At 50.1% G+C, this 13,387-nt stretch overlaps 1 protein-coding gene across 1 annotated transcript; it reads left to right on the top strand.

The window, feature by feature from the left end:
• The first annotated feature begins 1,708 nt into the window (after window positions 1-1,708).
• On the top strand, window positions 1,709-11,834 carry PPIH (peptidylprolyl isomerase H). Its single transcript, XM_068414601.1, has 10 exons — window positions 1,709-1,793; window positions 2,376-2,440; window positions 3,097-3,120; window positions 3,631-3,675; window positions 4,101-4,143; window positions 6,126-6,218; window positions 7,772-7,859; window positions 8,656-8,696; window positions 9,990-10,078; window positions 11,699-11,834. The coding sequence occupies exons 1-9, from the start codon at window positions 1,728-1,730 to the stop codon at window positions 10,056-10,058; spliced, it is 534 nt and encodes a 177-aa protein (XP_068270702.1). The 5' UTR covers window positions 1,709-1,727; the 3' UTR covers window positions 10,059-10,078; window positions 11,699-11,834.
• Window positions 11,835-13,387: the final 1,553 nt, after the last annotated feature.

The following is a 13,387-nucleotide window of genomic DNA, read 5'->3' as shown; positions in this document are numbered from 1 at the left end:
GACTCAGAACGCGGGCACCAGGATACAGTGTGAGTATTGTTCTGCCGTTGGCACGGGTCTTATGTGTGCAACTTAAATGCTTAAAAGTTGGCAGCTTGGAGGAAGAATAAGCAAAATGATGGAAATGCATAGCTGGGTATCAACTTCATGACCAAAGGTTGGCTGGGAGGTGGGGAGGGCAGGTGTGTTTTGCTTTTGAGATCCCTTCAAGAGCTCCAAAGTCTTGTTGAACTCCAAATGATCATCTAGTCATGCCCTCCAGCTTTTCTGTAAGAGGCTGGGGGTGTTTCACCCCACCAGTTTGCTTTTAACGCCTAGGTTGGGCAACATCAACTGTCTCAAAAAACAGTATCACAGCAGCTTTCCTCTATGAGAGAGAGTTCCCTGCTGGGAGCTTCTTGTGCCTGAAGCCTGTCAGCGAAAGCAAAGCTCCTGGGCTTTGACGTGCTGCTTTTAACCGCTTTAAATGGCCTGGGATCGGCAGAGACTTGGCACTTCTTGGGCTTTGGCTTCCCGTTTGGAAAGGAGTGAAAATAATCTCCAAATAAGTGCAAAGAAAGGAGGGTGAGAAAGGCATAAGGCATCTGATCTGCTTCACCATGCACTCAGCTGTACGAGCGGGGCGATGGAAGTTGCTTGTATGGGTACGGGGTATGCTGGGTACAGGTGAAGCTGGACTTCATCTGCAGCTGGACTTCATCTCCTTCGAGTGTCCCCACTTGCTCTGCTGCCTCATGCAGTGAAAGCCCAGCTCGGGCAGAGGGGAAGCCACCTTGGTGGTTTCGAAATAAGAAAACCAGCACAAACTTTCTGCTGAGCGTAAGGAGCTGGAGGGAAAGGCTGCTGAATGCCGTGCTGGCTGGCAGCGGAGCAGAGTGGCTGTGAGTGCCAAGACTTGGATTTTGCAAAAGGGTCTGCAGGAACTGTAATTGGGAGGAGAAGCTGGCCTGCTCCTAGCTCCTTTAAGCCCTTTAAAACTGCAGGACTAATAATCATTCCCACGAGATCCCCCACAAGGGTAGACTCCTCGGTGGGGATGGTGCAAATGCAGAGTGAGCGCTTGTCCAGACAACTCTTGCCTGCCAGGACAAGCACAGAGGTCAGCGTTTTGCTAGCTCGAGAGTCCTTGGAGCCATGCAGGCTCGTCAGGACTGTCACTGTCATGTGACTGTCCTGTCACTCCATGCCCTTGTAAAAAATTGCTCTCCAGCTTTCCTTAGCCCCTTCAGGCACTGGAAGGTGCTAGAAGGTCTCCCCGGAGCCTTCTCTTCTCCAGGCTGAACAGCCCCAGCTCTCCCAGCCTGTCTCCAGAGCAGAGGGGCTCCAGCCCTCTGAGCATCTTCGTGGCCTCCTCTGGACTCGCTCCAACAGCTCCGTGTCCTTCTTCTGTTGGGGGGCCCAAATCATCCTTCTGTTTGCATACCACACTTTTCATTGGTTCATATATCTGATTACAATTAATATAAATGCTCAGTCATTCTTATACAACCTACGCATGCTCAGGGGAAGGGTCTTCACCTGGGCAAGGGTCTTTTTGGCCTGTGGGTGTGATTTTTAGTAGCATAATGAAGGTAGTTCAGCTAAGGATACTCAAATCCCTGCTTCCTTTGCCAAGCCGGGACCGCCGCCTTCCTGCCGCGAGCAGCTGAGGGAAGGCCCGGCCCCGCCACCCGCCCCCTGCCGCTTCCGCTTCCGGTGCCGCTTCCGCTTCCGGGAGAGCGGCCTCCATGGCGGTGCTGGCGGCCAACCCCAACAACCCCGTGGTCTTCTTCGATGTCGCCATCGGCGGGCAGGTGGGCGAGGGTGCTGCCGCCGCCCCGGCCCCGGCCCCGGCGCTGCGCGGCGGAGGCCGGGGGCTGCTCCGGGAGGGGCCTGTGGGGGTGCAGCGGGAGGGAGGGGGCGGTGGGAGGGGGGCAGCGGAGAGGGGGGCGTGCGGGGGTGCAGCCGGGGCGGGGAGCGGGGAGGGCTCGCGGTGGTGCTGCGGAGGGGGGAGCAGGGCGGGGGGCCTGCGGGGAGGGGTTAACGGGGGGTGTAGGAGCGCAAAGGGGGCTGGTGGGGGTGCCCCGCGGGCGGGGGGTCCAAGGAGTCGTCGTGGGTGTCGCGGCGGTGCGGCTGAGAGCGCTCGGAGGGAGGCAGCGGGAGGGAGTTGCAGGGGAGCGTCGGGGGCTGTAGGGTTCCAGGGGCGCGTTGGAAAGGGCTGGCAGCAGTGCTGCAGGGGCGGGTGTAGGGGAGCAGGGCTGCCTCAGGAGGGGGCTTGCAGGGCTGGGGGTGCGGCAGGAGGCTGAACTTGTGGGAGTTGCCCGGGTGCTGAGGTGGGGCGGCTGGGGTGTGTGTTAGCGGGGCCCAGAAGGCTGATGTGGCCAGCGTCTCCCCAGGAGGTCGGCCGCATGAAGATCGAGCTGTTCGCCGACGTGGTACCCAAAACGGCGGAGAACTTCAGGTAAGGAGCAGCCGGCGTTCCCACGGCCGGTGTTCCTGCAGCTCAGCCTGGAGCCGGGCTGCAAAGGCTTTGTTAAAGGCTTCAGGGTGCAGGAATGTCCGTGGTGGCAGAGTAAGTACGTGCCCCCCAGAACTGCTGCGCCTGCTTTGCTCCTCTCTCTGTTCCCCGAGAGCTGTGACTGTGCAGCATGCATCCTGATCCCTCAGGGGAGCCCATCTGGCTGGAAGGTGAAGGGCTCCCGTCCCTCTCTGCTCCCTCTCTGCGGAGCTTCTCGTACGCTCGGTGCGTTTGTAAAAGGCAGTACCTTAACGTCACGTTCGAGCGCTCTGCTGCTGCTGAAGGATGTACCGCTTGGACATCCCGTTGCCACGGGAGAAACGAATAGACCCTGTTCTCCGTGAGACACGGTGCCTGCTCCACGTTCAGTCTCTTACAGCCTAGCTGTTACATATGTGACCTCCTCAACTGCAGAAAGCACAGAAGTCTGTTCGGGAACGGGAGCGGGGAGGAGTTGCTGCCTGTTCCCATTTCATTGGGGATATCCCCGATGCATAAGGAAAGTCCTGCGCAACAGTCAGCGCGCGTTCGCTGAACGCAGCCCTCTGTGTCCTCGGAGTTCACGTGTGGCTCACGCTCTGCTCTTCCTTGTTTTCCAGGCAGTTTTGTACGGGCGAATTCAGGTAAGTGGCTTACAGTGTCCTTGTAAGTAGCGTGCTCGGAGAAGCAGGGCTGGGTGAGTAAGAAGAAGGCTCACATGGAAGTTTTCTTTCCTGTGCCAGTACAAAATGAAAGAGTTAGAGAAGTCTGCTCTGAGGCAGTTGTGATGGGCTCAGTCGGTGGCGGTCATGGCACACCTTCCCTTTTGGGCGTGTCTTTGTTGGTGCTCAGGTTGCCCTAAAAAGCCCCGCCTGCAAATCCTGCCTTCTCGTGCTGCAAATGGCAGTGGGGTCTCGTTAAGACGATGGGGTGGATGTTGTAGGGAAGCGTTCCCTGTGTAGAGCCCGCTCGAGGTTTCCCTTGGCCTCTGACAGCACCCACTGAGAGCCAGGCCCCAGCAGGTGGGTGTCTGGTTGTAGATCAAGGCAGGTACTAAGGTACAGGGCAGCCCTTTGGGACTCTGAATTCCTGGGAGGGTTTTGTCTTGGGATATCCAGTAAGTTGCAATGATTTCCCTTTTTGTTTCCTTGCAGGAAAGATGGTGTCCCTATAGGTTATAAAGGAAGCACTTTCCACAGGTAATTTGCCTGCTTTTGTCTGGGCACTTCAGTAGCAGTCTGAGCTCGTTGTGGTTTTGAGACCTGCCTCGAGGCATTATTGGTCTGAGAGGCATTTGTAGGTCATGGCTAATATGGTCCTTCTGTAGCTTTTGGGGCTTTGGGGTGCTGTCTGATGTGTACTGGGGTCACTGGGAGGGATCCCCCATTCCTGCTGTGCCAGGTCAGAGATCGTTTTCTGGCATCTGTCACCTAATGACTATCCCTGGTCGGACAGCAGTGGGTCCCAAATTACCGTATAGCAACCAGTAGTTACTGTTTGTTGTAGGTTTTAGACTGTAGCATTTGGAGACCCTGATAACTTTCCTTGTAACTCCTTTTTGCCACACGTTAAGCTTCTTGAGACATTTGTGTGGTGAGAACTAAGGATTGTTTTGCTTCTTTAGGGTAATAAAGGATTTCATGATCCAAGGAGGTGACTTTGTAAACGTATGTACTTCTGTATTCTTTTTGTACTTTTCCTCCATGGTACAACATGCAGCTGTTTCCAGGGGTCCGTGCTGATTTATGGGATCTGGTGGGTCTCTTTTGAGGTACCCAGTAGTAACTGGAGGTTTCCTCATAGCGTTGCTGCCATCTTGCTGCCACAGAGTATAATGTACTTGAAAACAAACCTGGAGCCCTTGGTGAACACACCTTCTCCTTCCCAAAATATTTCCTCTCTAAAGAAAGCATGGCAGCACAGCCAGAGGCTTTTCAAACTTGCAAAGATTTTTTTTTTTACCCTGTTGTCCTTCCCCCTTCTCCTGTCCCCCCAAACAAGAAACCCTGTGAATTTCTATTAGCTTTGTGGAGAGACACCCTAAGTACAGAACCAAGTATCTAGTGCAAGAGATAGTTTAAATGAAAACTTAACTTTTGTGAGTGCATTGTCTCAAAATAGGAAAGATGTTGTGCCCGCAGTGGTGGTCATGCTCTGACTTGGGGAGAAGCAGAGTATATGGGGAAGGCTGGAGGACCGCAGGGTCTCTTCCCTGTCCTAGGACCCAGTAAAATTCTTTCATTTCTGAAAGAGTTTCAAAGTCTGAGGGGGGGTGATAAAGGTTTTTTAATACAAAATTTATAAAATTTGGTTGCCTGAAAGTCCCTGAGAGAAGTGACCACACAGCGGGTGGCTCGGCCGCACCGGACCTTTAGGTAGTCACTAGTTGTGGTGCTGCTCAAATGTCCCGGTGGGCTTTATTACTTCCACTGAAGCTCAACAAGCATTACAGATTGCAGCAGTATTTGTCATTTATAAATTACACTTATTCCAAAGCCACTTGGGAACAAGAACGGTCACACCAACCACTAAGATAGGGTCTATGTCGCTGTCTCGGGGCTGAGAGTTTAAGTAAACCACAGAGAACAGGAGGAAAAGAAGCAAGGGGTAGGCAAGCGGAGCTGCACGTGGTATATTAGTGGCATCTTATTTTCGTGTTAAGCTTAGCCTAATAAAGAATGTCTGTGTTAAGTAGAAAGGCAATGAAGGGAGACAGCAAGGCAGAAGAAATGGGGCTGAAGCGACAGAGAAAGGGAAAATCAACACGCAAATCAACACAGAAAGAGAAATTACTGTCAGAATAGTAAATTCAACTGACCGTGCCAGAGGTACCTGTAAGCATTGCTTCTGCAGCTTCCTCTGGAGGGTTCCTCGCTGCAGCATCTTTAAGGCTGTTCTGTTGAAGGGTCCCTGCTCAGTCCTTTAGGCATCATAGAGGAGAGTGTCTGCAGCGCTGGACCAAAGGGCAGGGTGGCCTTTCAGCAGTCCCACAAGTTACGTGTCTTACGTAGACCATGTGTCAGGCTTCTGCAAAGTTTGGAACTTGTGAGCAGTCCAGGTTTGCAATGTGCAGCTGTTACGGGCTTTAGTTTATAAGCGTCTTGAAATCTGAGTGCTAGGGCTTGTAGTTAAGTACAAGATGTCTCGACTTGGGAGAAAATACAGCAAAAATTAGCAACTCCATCTTTTAGAAACTGTCCTTGCTGAACAGAGATGACTTCCCTGTTTCCAGTAAAGTCCCAGTAAAGAAGGTGAAGTAAGTAAGCATGTCATCAGCCAACTTTTTCCACACAACACTTGTGCTTTCCTTGTCACACCAGCCCGTACTTCTGTGTCCCCTCCCTTTTCCCTACGAAGTCCGAGTGGGCCATAGCAAGCAATCTGGCGCCTCTGTCTCACTCGGGGAGGTTTGGACTGAATCCTTGCCATCTCCGTGGGTTTCTGCCAACATTGGGGTGGCAAATGATGGAGTGTGTAGTTAGAAAGCAGTGGCTAATCCTTTCCAGAAATGAAACTGCTGGTGTACGTAAAAGGCAGTACAGCATCTGTTTGGGGCTGAGTTTAACCCTGTCCTTTTGCTTGGGGATTTTAAATTTAGCAATTGCTAGAGAACAAATGCTGTGGCTCACTGGGCACCTCTCTCGCACAGGGAGATGGCACTGGAGTAGCCAGTATATATAGGGGTCCTTTTGCAGATGAAAACTTCAAGCTGAAACACTCTGCTCCTGGGCTGCTCTCTATGGTGAGTATAAAATAATGCCATTACAAGACTAAAAAGCTTTCGGTACTTTCTCGGTGCTCTCTTCCTAAGTGTAGACATTCTTTGCCAGATTAGAAATCCCCACCATTAGCTACAAGGTCTGAAAGACCTGCTTTGTCGCTACTCATCAGAAGGCTACTCGCGGGTTAATGTGTTGAGTAGCAGAAAAGTCCGGATCCTGCAGCATCCTTTCTTTTTTCCCTGTTGGAGTGCTGGGGCAAGCTTTGTTTGATGAGCTTTCAGAAGAGCTTGATTCTTACCGTTTCCGTACAGTAGCAAGTGGTGGTGTTTTTCCTTCCCTGATACTGTTATCAAACACTGACCTCAGCAAGGATGAAACAAAGAGATTTGGGAGTTTGGAAGCAATAGCAGCGTTACCATGGTGTCTTTTCTAACATACGCTTCCTGTTCAACGTTGTAGGAAAAACTGCAACCATTGCACGTTTTCTAGTAGGAACAACAGACTGGCTTTTGCAGTAGAAAGCAAGCGGAGCCAGTGCTTCAGTGTTCGTGCCCGCAGTGGCTTCTTCTCCAGCTCCTTCAGTTGCCCTGCCCTTAAAACCACTTGCTTTGGGCATTCATCATTTGGATTAGTTATTCATCCAGTCCAAAACATGCCCCCAAAAGAGGTGTCATGACACAGCTAAGCCAACGGTGTACTGAGGTGAGGGAGAAAGGATCCCATGCTGGTATGACCAGCTTTTTGTTAAAGTGGCACAGCTCTGGAGTTGCTCTGCTGGGCCAAACCGTGGTCCATCCCAGCTGGATCCTTCCGAACCTGGCTAGCAATGAGTACAAGATCCAATGTGATCGTGTCCTGTGCAGTCCTGCAGCCGCAAAACTTGCCTAGTTTCACTTGTCAGCACAGAAATGTGCTTTAGTACCTCCTGGTTGTCAAAAGAGCTTTGGAAAACTGAAACAGACTTAAGCGTTGCAGAGGTGTTTTCTTAGCAGAGCGCAAATGCTCTGAGTGTTGTGCTTGGGTGTGAATGAAGTTTCACATCTGCGTGACACCGTTCCTGTGAACCCTGTGCCAATATGATCGTTACCTCTTTCATCCTGATCATCAGAACGAACACCTGGGTTTCTTTTATTCTGATGAAACCTTCCAAATAGCAGAAATCAGCTTCTTTTTTTCTGACCTGGTGCCTGGCTTTCAGTTTTCCGCAGGACAGTACTGCAGCAGTAAGTACTCATCCCCAAAAATTTTAGCCTTTTTTCAGGAGCATGCTCTAGAGCCCAGATTTCAGCAGAGTCTTGTGCTGAACGTGCCTTCATAGATGTATAATAAAGAGTGGGTGATGAGGCTCTTGTGTGTGCTGGCACAACCAGATTTGGTGGTGTGCCACGTCCAGCACAGGGTACTCTCCTGCAGATGTGTATCTTCCTTCCTTTGGTTTGTGTAGCAGTAAGCTAAAAATAAGCTAGGCTAGGTTTAGAGCAACAGCTCTTTCCTATGTGAGATGCGTCTGCCTTCTGTTTTGGGAAATCCTAATTTGTACACTTTTCATAGTTTGCCATTCTCAACTCCTCAGGCAAACAGTGGCCCAAGCACCAACGGCTGTCAGTTTTTCATTACGTGCTCCAAGTGTGACTGGCTGGATGGAAAACACGTGGTGTTCGGTGAGTCCCTGCAGCGGAGGCCTGGCGTACCTGCTCACGGACACTGCCTGTGGCACAGCTGCTAAAATAAACAGCCACGGACAGCTTGTTCTTCCCCCCTCGCTTGTGCCAGCAGAGGTATCTGTGCAGCCACATACTAAGATGCATCACTGTTGAAACGAAACTTTTTTTTTCACAGGTTAGCTTTAATCTAGACCAGTTCCTTGACCGGTGTATGGTGTTACTACATAAATTCTTGTGCCAGTGCAGAAGGGACAGACAGATAAGTGAAGGGATACCTTTCTTCTCCACTGTCAGAGAGCAGGACTGAGCTTTCAGCAGAGTTTTTAGATAGTAATTCCATGAAACCACATCTGCTCACTTTTCATGTACTGCCACAGCTGTAGGATTTCAAGGCCAGCCTTTAAGCTGATGGTCCTACTTACTACTTCCTCCAAGTAACACTGATACCATTCCTTGCCGTTCTTGCATCATGACAAAGGTTGTGTTGATAGAGAGGTAGTTCATACTGTATTTTAGCACAGCTGGTGGCGGTAGGTCTCAAAACCTAGATTTCTACCTGTGCCACCACTGCAATGGGAAAATGCACTTCATCTGTTCTGAATATGGAAAATGTCTGAAGAGGAATTGTTTCCTTTATCAGTTTAGAGATCAGTAACAAACCCTGAAGTGCCCAATAGCTATACGCTGCACAAGGCTTTTCAGGAGGAGCAAAAATGCATGTACCTGTGATGAGTTCGGGGGGAGCAAAGGTGAAAACCGGCCATATTGAAATGGATACATTTTCTCATTCTAGGTAAAATTGTCGATGGGCTGTTGGTCATGAGAAAAATTGAAGTAAGTTGAATTCGCCTCTTTCTCTGTGAATGTCCCTGTTGGAAGGTCATGTAGAGGATTAACAAGGGTTGTCCTGTTCTCTCCCGCTGTCTGTTTACAGGATACCAGGGAATACCAGTGTTGATAACTGGTATTATCGGTTGTCATCATTATAAAATAGGAGGAAATCTGTTGAGGCAAAGGCTGTCATATAGATTGACTTTAGAAATGTTACGCTCTCGTGGCTGCTGGTTAGTCTTTGAGCGGGGATTGTATTCTTGTGGCTTTATTTGCAATGCTTTGCATTTGTTCAGGAAGCTGAATGGAAAAGCTGTTCCATCAGCAACTCAGACAAGAGTAAAGCAGATCACTTCTGTGCCATTGCCTGGGATTATTCAGTGGGTGCTAAATCATCAGTTCTGCTGATCCGTGATCAGCATGTTTAGTAAGAAAAATTAAACAAATCTTCTGAGGGGCTTCCAGGAGCTGAAGAGGAATATGCTGAGTGGGGGGGTGGTCGCTACCAACGTTGTGACTGGGTGTCAGGGCAGGATAGTGAGTAGCTTTAACAAACAGTAGTGTGTTCTTTGAGGCAGACGGTGCCGACTTCACGGCACACGCATGGGATAGTGTGCACAAGGGCCTCTGCCGTCAGTGAATCCAAAAAGCGGGGTGCTAACAGAGCTGACAGCTGTTAGGTATTGAGAAAAGGTCGCGTGCAAGGAGCTGTATGGCATGATACAGTCCATGTGTTGCTAGCCCTCTTTGCCACAAGCACTGATGGAAGGGATGTGGTGTGCCTGCTTTGTGCATCACTGCACTGAGGGACAAATTCAAGGAAATAAGGAAGAGACTGATGAAAGAGCAGGTGAGTCCAGCAGAACGAGAGGTTCTGAAGGAGGGTTGCTTTGTACTGTCCCTTCTTTGGATTCTCCTTCTGTACAAATGCAAGTTTGCTTTGCTTGTTGCAGCTGTAATTAGTAACTTGAAAGATGGAAGCCAGTGCAGCCTCAAGTGACATGATGCCTGCTGTATCTCAGGAGGAGCTCTCCAGCTTTTGCTCTTTTCCTTCCCTCCCATTCAAAGGATCGGGGTCTGGTCTGTATCCCAAACCTCTGCGCAGAGAGGGAGTTCACTGGCTTATGGCCGGTGCCAACATGCAGGACGGTGCTTCTGTGTTACTCAGAGCTGTGTCTAGAATTCCCTGTTCCTGGTGTGGCACAGACACCTCTTAACCAGTCTTCAGGTACCTGTCACTCACTGGATTTGCTGTGCTTTTCTAACATTTAACATTATCGATTTGTTTGTCCCCAGAATGTGCCTACGGGTCCAAATAACAAACCCAAGCTGCCAGTTGTGATCTCTCAGTGTGGGGAAATGTAAAGCAATGAACCAGAAATGTGGTAAGTCTCAGTCTTCACAGGCACCCAGTGCAATTGAACCATGAGCTGCTCTGCTCCTTACTTTTCTCTTGACTTCTTTTCACATTCATTTGGGTCTGCAGAGAGCCGACTCAGCTCAGCGAAACCCCAGAAAATGCCTCTCTAAGCGTTAGTTTTTTCCCAGCTCGACGCCCTGAGCTGGCTTCCCTCCGAGCCACGCTAGCACCAAAGGCAGCGCTGGAGTGATAAGATCTTGCAGCTGCAGTGAAGATGGGCTTGGGGGAGCTCTGCCTTGGATGGGGTTAGGCTGCCTTGAAGCCTTGGCTTTAGAAACCAGTGGCTGAAAGGGAACTGCCGCAGGAATCCAGGTGGTGTTACCCAGGCAGTCTGGGGATGGGGGGCTTCCCTTTGACCTGCAGGTCGGTGAACTTTCCTGTTGCTACAGAAAGCAGAGCGTCCATGTGTGGGGCAGGCAGGGATCAAGCAAAGAAGAGGTGAAAGAGAGGACTTGAGCCTTGTTGCTCAGTATAGCCATAAGACTGCGAAGGGGCCAAGGAGTTCTCATGATACCTAGTCTTAACTTTAACTTCAAAAAATACCCCTGTCCTCATCTGAAGGGAGATGGTTCCAGCATTTACTATTATTCAGACTTCGTGTTGCTTGAAGCAATAGGTCAAGACAGAGCTCAGGCTAACGTACAATGTTCTGTTCCCATTTGTCCACCCATTTCACCATAAAAAACACAAGCATTTAAAGAAATCTCTCCAGATTTCAATGTGTCAGGCTGCAGTTTGTCAAAAATCTGCTGTAGTAGCCTTTTGGTTGCTGATTTTTTCAAATTTCGGCAGGCAGGCACTGACAAAAGCAAATCCCCACCATTTTTGGCCTTCCATTCAATGATTTCCAAAGACATCTGGAATTGCCCACGAGGACGCATCCCCACTTCCATTAAAAAGTCTGAGATCTGCAGTTCTTCAGACTCTCAGGAGCTCCTCCTCTTTGATGAAGTGACAACAGGGAATGTAATCATTCTTTCATTTCCCTGGTACTTCTGGTGGCATTTATAGGCTTTTGAAGATAGGGACAACCTTGTTATTAGGCTTTCTTGCAGACGGGCAGACCAGTGTTGATGGGTCAGGTTCCCTTTAGGGTTGTCCTCAGGCCCAGACTTGTCAATTATTTTTGTTTGGAGTACATGATCTCTGGCCAACATCCAACTTGAGGCTGGAAGCTTTTTGTTTCTAGGTACGAGGCTGGTGCCACCTTGCTTACTTCCCAGCCAGGTCTTACGAACTGCCTTTCTGCACCCTGCTGCCTCTCAGCTGCCTGTAGACAAGAATGGCATTTGTCTTGCCCAACTTCAGACGGCTAAATCAGTTTTTTGTCAAGGTCCTTTAAAATCAGCCAGGGGAAACAGGCACTGTTGGTTTTAAGTTCGGAGGTAGATGCAGATGCAGATGGAGACCCAGGAGGACTCCTGAGTTCTCTAGCTCAGGGCTGACGTGAGCTAGTGCATGCAGCAAGTAGCACACACTTGAAAATCACTATAGGGGCACCCAGTGTCGCTGCACAGTCCTGCTGTTGTAGGATGAGTTGGGAATGGCTGTCCAGCATTTCAGACCTGTTTTTCCTTCGTTTCAGTGCTCCTTTGCTGCTCATTAGGCCTGTGTGGGCTCCATGCAGTTCCAACTCCAGCCAGTACCCCCACTGCCCCAGTCCTCTCCACAGGCCAGATCTGCGCTCTTGACATTCTTCTGAAATTATTTAATAATTGGCATCCATCTTTTTTTTTTTTTTTTTTTTACATTTTGAAATGTGAATAAAGACTTTTGTCGAATATGTATGTAGTGCGCATCAGTTAACATGCTTGGGAACGGATTCTTCAGGTGAGAAGGGTTATAGCGGGCTCAGCAACATGCGTTATCCCTAGCTGGTTCAGTAGGGAGCATTTACTGTGCGTGGTATTGAGGGGCATTGCTGCTGGGCATTTGAAAATGGGAAAGAAGGGGTGAAAGGAGCATGGCAGAGCATGGCAGTGCCGTGCTACACCAGCTCCTTTACTCGGCAGGTAAATAAGGCTGCGTGGCAGAGAGGTTCTTGGGGAATCTCCAGAACCTTTCTACGTGCAGCCTCATTGATGCACAAGAAATTGGTAAGGTACAAAGATTTCCATCACTGTGAGTTTGCTGAGTTATGTTGTAAATGAGCTTTTGTAAAACCTCCCCTGGCACATTGCGGTGCTAGGCCATGGGGCTGCTATGTGCCATGGGTGTTACAGGAATTTACCTGGGTGCTGCAAGGGTGTTAGGGCAGGGCTTTGGTCTGGGAAGCAGAGAATGATTATGCTGGAGGAGTAGAAATTGGGGTTCCTTATCTTGCGTGGTTACAAAGAGCACAGATGAGGCTGCAGGTTGGTGGAAAAACTGACTTTCTTCTCCCAGAATCGGTTTGCGAAGTCACCTACCTGCTGGGGGGCTATAAAGTACCCCTCATGGGGGCTGGGCTACAGCGTGAGATTTCTCATTCAGCAGACGTAAAGGGGTTGGGACAAAGTCTGTTCTGTCACGTGCAGGTGCTTCATCCCATCCGGTAAGTCCCATCACTCCTTGGGCAGCAGGAGTGTATTGTGTGGGGCCGTCTTTGGGAGGTGCAGTCCGCACGCTTAGCTTGTGCGTTACCCAGTGCTAGACAGCAGGTGCTGACGTACTGGAGGACAGATCCTGCAGGCGTGCTGTGGTGTGCTCTTTTAATCTCATGGCTATTTAAAGTCCTTGGTGCAGGCTCTGGCTCTCAGGATTTCCAGGTCTCCATTCCTGGGATTGCATGGCTGCCGAGGACACTCGTGGTCACTTCTCTCCAGCCTGAGGCATCTCACCTTCTTGTACCTGCAGAACATCAGGGGATGAAAGAAACACAAAGCACGCCATCCCTTTCCTCTCCAGCCCCAAAAAGACTGCAGAGGGCTTTTTCCTGTGAGATGAGGGTTGAAGATTCCCAATAGGGAGGAGAAAAATGGACCCAGGTGACAGCTGTGAGATAGAGGTGACCAAAAAGAGAGAAACTCAGCTGCTGGTCCTGCTCAGGAAATGTGTCCAGATGCCCCTTCCCAATGGGGTTTAGGCAGGAGCTTGGCTCCAGACGGCTCGGGGGAGCTCTGCCTGCCAGCTGAAGCGCTGAGGTTTGCAGTTCTGGCTGCGGGTACCCAAATTCACTGTACTTTTCCACCAGGGAAACCAGCTTATTTCTGGGTCCAGGCTCAGCAGCACTTTCTCAGCCTGATGTGTTTATGTCACTGCGATCAGCTAGTCTCACTTCCCACATAGCAGGGGT

Source organism: Nyctibius grandis, chromosome 17 (genome assembly GCF_013368605.1).
Source record: "Nyctibius grandis isolate bNycGra1 chromosome 17, bNycGra1.pri, whole genome shotgun sequence".
Lineage (NCBI taxonomy): Eukaryota > Metazoa > Chordata > Aves > Nyctibiiformes > Nyctibiidae > Nyctibius > Nyctibius grandis.
Note: the sequence above shows the minus strand (reverse complement) of the source record. Positions and strands in the feature narration are given on the sequence as shown.